The sequence below is a fragment of the Triticum urartu genome, chromosome 3 (genome assembly GCF_003073215.2).
Source record: "Triticum urartu cultivar G1812 chromosome 3, Tu2.1, whole genome shotgun sequence".
NCBI lineage: Eukaryota > Viridiplantae > Streptophyta > Magnoliopsida > Poales > Poaceae > Triticum > Triticum urartu.
Window position 1 is genome coordinate 17,014,696 of NC_053024.1, and position 4,935 is coordinate 17,019,630.

The window sequence follows — 4,935 nt, forward strand, 5'->3', positions numbered from 1 at the left end:
TCTTGGTGTGTGTCAATTTGATTAACTAACCTACTTCATATATCCCCTAAAAAAAAGTTGATTGATGAATTGATGCATATGCGCACAATATACTGACTAATATAATTATTCAGCAGCACACAATATAGTCTAAATTTAATGGAGTCAATTTGAGCACACCTGTTAGACATATCGGTGATGCCCTCACCTTTGGTCTTGGCCACCCGCTGCTTCAACTTGTGTGTTTTGATTTGCCGCGACTTTCCGAGCGACCGGCGGCTAGTTCTTGAAGGGCTATGAACTGAGCTGTGTCTCCGGGCAGGAAATGAAGCAATTACTAAAGCAAAAAAACAAAGGAAACGAAGCAATCAAAAATGAGACAACACCACTAGCCTAGGTCTCCCTGCGGCGGCGGCGCAGATCTGTCAGTTCGTCTCGGGAAACATGGTAGATTGATCGATGGATCGGTAAGCTGTGTAGATCGGGACTAGGGCTCGGTTCAGGACATATTGAAGCAGGCCCGGCCCAGTTTGAGGGAGCCCGCGACTAGCTGCGAAAAAAGGGCCCAAAACAAATAATATACAAACATTGGCCGAAAACAGGGGGCCCCTCGAATTTGGGGCCCTGTGCAGTCGCACAACCCGCACATGCCCTTGGACGGGCCTGGCTCTAAGTACATGCTATAGTATGATTCAGTTGTAGCATAGCAAACTGTGCCCGCCTTTCAGAGTTGGACCGATGTGGCGATCAGATCGATGCATGCGTGTTCGGGTGTTCAGGGAAAGAGGAGGAGGAGGAGCTGGCTCTGATGGAGGTGGAGGAGGCGAAGCAGCCAGAGCAGCAGCTGCCAGGCTTCAACATGGAACAGGTGGAGATGGAGTTAGCCGGCGCCTAGTCCGACGAGATGGCGGAGCAGCAGGTCATCCTGGATTCCTGGAGTCCATCCAGGATGAGGTCTATATGGAGGCCAACCAGACGTTCCTCCAACAGAAGCAGGCGGCGTTCAACACGCTCTTCGCCGAACTGGACGTGGAAATAGAGGTGGAGGAGACCGGTGTGGAGCAGTCAGAGGCGCCGAATGAGCCAGAGCTACAGCTGTCGCCAATGCTGCCGGAGCCAGGCACGGGGATCGTGGACATCTCCGATGGTGAGTAGCTAGGTGATCGACTTACTACGTAGCTTATTTCATTTGCATGTCTTTGTATGGACTTAAGAATTTAATATGAAATGTCCGGATACAACAAGTAAAATTTAAGACGTGTCGAGTCATTTTCCGCGGACGCGCCCAGAAGTGTCGCGAGCATTTGAGGATCATACTAAACATATCCGGCTATAGATGTTCTAAGTATACGTGCTATTGTATGATTCAGCTGTAGCATGGCAAACTGTGCCCGACTTCATGAGCTGGACCGATGTGTCGATCAGATCGTTGCATGCGTATTCGGGTGATCACTGTTGTGATGTTGCTTGAGGAATGAAGACTCTGAATGTTCTCCCCTTTTTCCATGTTATTATCCGGCCATGATTCGCGTGGAAAGTCGCATTCAAAGCCTAAGCTCCATGCACAGTGTCATGACATAATAATCTTGCGTGTGGGTGCACTATAACTACTACGAATATGTTCAATCACATGACATGCAGCATGGGTTAAGTCGTTAAGATAGGATGCAGGAGGTGACCCGATATGTATCACTCGATGTCGGTGTCGGTGTCGATGTGAGTTGTACGTGCCACGTCCATTGCATTGCAGTGTACATGTGGAACTCGAAGACTCGAAAACGTACGTCGGCTTGGCAGCTGCTGAACCGCACACCATGCAATTGTTGAAGGAGGCATTGAAGGAGGGTCCCTCTGTTTCTGCCTACCCAGCAGGGTTGTGTTCCGGGTAGTGTTCACACAGAGCATACAAGTTTATACTGTATTGTATATTATGCGTGTGTAGTTACACTACACCTGTTTGTGTCCGTCAGTCAGATGGTTTGACTAGATCTCTCCCGGTTTGGCAGGAACGCGAGATCCATGCGTCAATCGCGCCAAGCCATTATGAACGAGCTACAGCGTCGGCGCGGCATGCCGGAGCTAGACCGCGACAGTGGCAACGTGCCATGCACGTAGTAGGTTCCTCCACCCTCGCGTTAAATCGCACGGCAGAGCAGTCGCCATCTGAGTCCGATAAGAGCGTGGTCCATGCAAGCGATGGCGGCTCAATTTCCTCGAGAGAGTTGGCCTGTTCTGCTATTATGGCGCGACGACACGGAGGTTCCCTGGCCGGTGCGGTGCGGTGCATCGATCGTGTGATCCAAGCCTGCAACTGGGGGATTCGGTTGTGCGCTCTCAGCGCTGCTTCACGAAACTCCCTCTCAGGGTACAGTGAGTTGGGCTGACTCGACTCGGCTCCGTACCGGTACAACTCATCAACCTAAGAGATCGACTGATATATTCTGATATGAGAATGTAAACATATCAGTGGTTAGAGCATCTCCAACAGGCGCTTAAAAAGAGATCCACGCACTAAATATTTTTTTAGGCGCCGCACAGCTTCAGCAGATGCTGTAGCGCTAAAAGTTTTTAGGCGCGTGCTGAAAAACGCTATTGCGCGCAGCATATTTTGGGCTTCGGAGCTTCACAATTTGCATTGTGTGCTTTTTGTGCGCGCGTTTTTGGGCGTCTGCAAAAACGATGTTAGTCTCAGCGCACTAAAAATGCTAAAGTGACACGCTATAATTTTTATTGGGCGTCAAATTTTTATGCGCCGTTGGAGATGCTTTTAGTTAGCAAAAGAGAATTAAACACACCAGAACTCGACTAGAAGTATCAAGAATGTAAACACACACAAAAATACTCTGAAACGCATGCATGCATGCATGCAAAGTCTAGCTACCAGTTAATGCACGCGTGCAAGATCTTGGATAATCTCGAATGGACTTTGAACGAGCGAGAATCATCTGTGGATGTGATCGATACCGTAGAAAATTGAAACTCTAGTTCGTTAAGCAACATTGATGGCGACAAATGTTGACTAGGCATGCGTTGGTGAATCTGATTCCTGATCGAGGGTATATATAGGACGCACGTACGTGCCATCCTTCACAGCATCGATTCCAACACAACACAGCACGAGCCGAAAATGTGGCAGTCCAAGCCAGTCCTGGTCCTCCTCCTGCTCGCCGTCTCCACGGCGGCGACCGTCGGCAAGCCGCTGCTCACGAAGGTCACCAAGGGCGTAACGTCCACCGCGCTCTACACGGCGCCGCTCAGCGCCGGCCGCCCGCTGGTCCTCGACCTCTCCGCTCCGGCCATCACGACGCCGTGCAGCGGCCAGACGACGACCGTGACACTCTCCGCCAACTCTACCGACGGCAGCAACCCGATATCCCCGGTCTCCTTCGCTGCCACCGCGACATGCGCGGCGGCCCCGTCCGGCGCCGTCGGCGTGGCGGGGCTCGCACGCTCCAGCGCATCGTTCCCGGCCCAGGTAGCGAGCACGCAGAAGGTGGCCAACTCGTTCGCGCTCTGCCTCCCGAGCAGCGGCGTGGGCGCGGCCATCTTCGGCGGCGGTCCATTCTTCCTAGCTCCCCCGGCGGACCGGCCGGCCATCACGACGCTCCTCTCCGACGGGGTCCCGCTCCGCCAGCCCTTCTCCGGGAACCCCGGCTACTTCGTCTCAGCCACCAACGGCATCGCCATCGACGGGACGCGCGTGGCCGTCTCCGGCTCCGGCGCGCTCATCGTCGGCCTCTCCACCACGATCCCCTACGCGCAACTCCGCAGCGACGTGTACCGCCCCTTCATCACGGCCTTCGACCGCGCCATGGGCTCGAGCGCGAAGGTGGCGGCCGTGGCGCCGTTCGAGCTGTGCTACGACTCGTCCAAGCTGTCGCCGACGCTGTCGGGCTACTCCGTCCCGCAGGTGGACGTGATGCTGGAGGGCGGGACGAACTTCACGGTGGTGGGCGGCAACTCCATGGCGCAGGTGAACAGCGGCACGGCGTGCTTCGCGTTCGTGCAGGCCGGAGGCGGCACTGGGGGCGCGACGCCGGCGGTGGTGATCGGGGGGTTCCAGATGGAGAACAAGCTGGTGGTGCTCGACAACGACAAGCAGACGCTCAGCTTCACCCCGTACCTCCCAGCCAGGGGGTTCTCCTGCAGCAACTTCAACTTCACCAGGGCGGGCTAGTGATCGACAATTCCACATCGGTGCATGGTTCCATGGTGTGCGTGCGTGTAAGAACTTCCATGATAGCTCGGAGTGTTGAAATGAAATAAATAAAATCGGTGGAATATTAATTAATCACCTCCGATATCACGCTGGACCAGAAGTGTAAGTTTTTGTTTTTTCGAAAAATATATTCTGTCCATCAACCATGAGTGTGACTGACTGACACGGACCGATCTCTCTTGAAAATGAGTGGAAGATGCCCATATAGTATTAGAGCACGACGCCACGGTAATTAGTTAGGCTGACAAGTGACACTGACACCTCCGCCTGATCGATCCGGGGTAACTTGCGCTCAGTTTTCAGGTTGGCGGCGACAAAACTGAGCTCGAAAGCGAGATACTAGAGCACGAACGATATTGATATGGGTGTAATTAGGTCTCAGTCGATTGAGATTTAACTAAGTTCCAGTCAAATGACATAACATGCAATAGAGAAAAAAAACTGAAGAAAAAATTTACATAAATCTCAATGTAAAATCTTATGGATATAATATCGACTGAGACTACTTTAAGTTTTAGTCGACTGAGACTTAATATGACTGTACTGATACCTTCTCCGGGCGATACTGATGTGGGAAGAATCGCGTGATAGTCTCATGTTCAAACTCGGAAGTCAACTCATTTGACTGCAGCACGTGAGTGCGTACATTCTTGTTTGGCGATGTTTACCGGTGGTGGTTTCGGTCATTCCATCGCATGTGGCCACTCACCGGTCACCGAAGGCGGCTATGACTCGCA

At 52.5% G+C, this 4,935-nt stretch overlaps 1 protein-coding gene across 1 annotated transcript; it reads left to right on the plus strand.

Moving 5' to 3' along the window:
- The first annotated feature begins 3,058 nt into the window (after positions 1 to 3,058).
- LOC125542432 (chitinase CLP-like) lies at positions 3,059 to 4,270 on the plus strand. The gene has a single exon (XM_048705474.1). The coding sequence runs from the start codon at positions 3,107 to 3,109 to the stop codon at positions 4,154 to 4,156; it is 1,050 nt and encodes a 349-aa protein (XP_048561431.1). The 5' UTR covers positions 3,059 to 3,106; the 3' UTR covers positions 4,157 to 4,270.
- Positions 4,271 to 4,935: the final 665 nt, after the last annotated feature.

Coding starts and splice junctions, on each gene's coding strand:
- LOC125542432 (XM_048705474.1), top strand. CDS start 3,107: ATGTGGCAGTCCAAGCCAGTCCTGGTCCTCCTCCTGCTCGCCGTCTCC.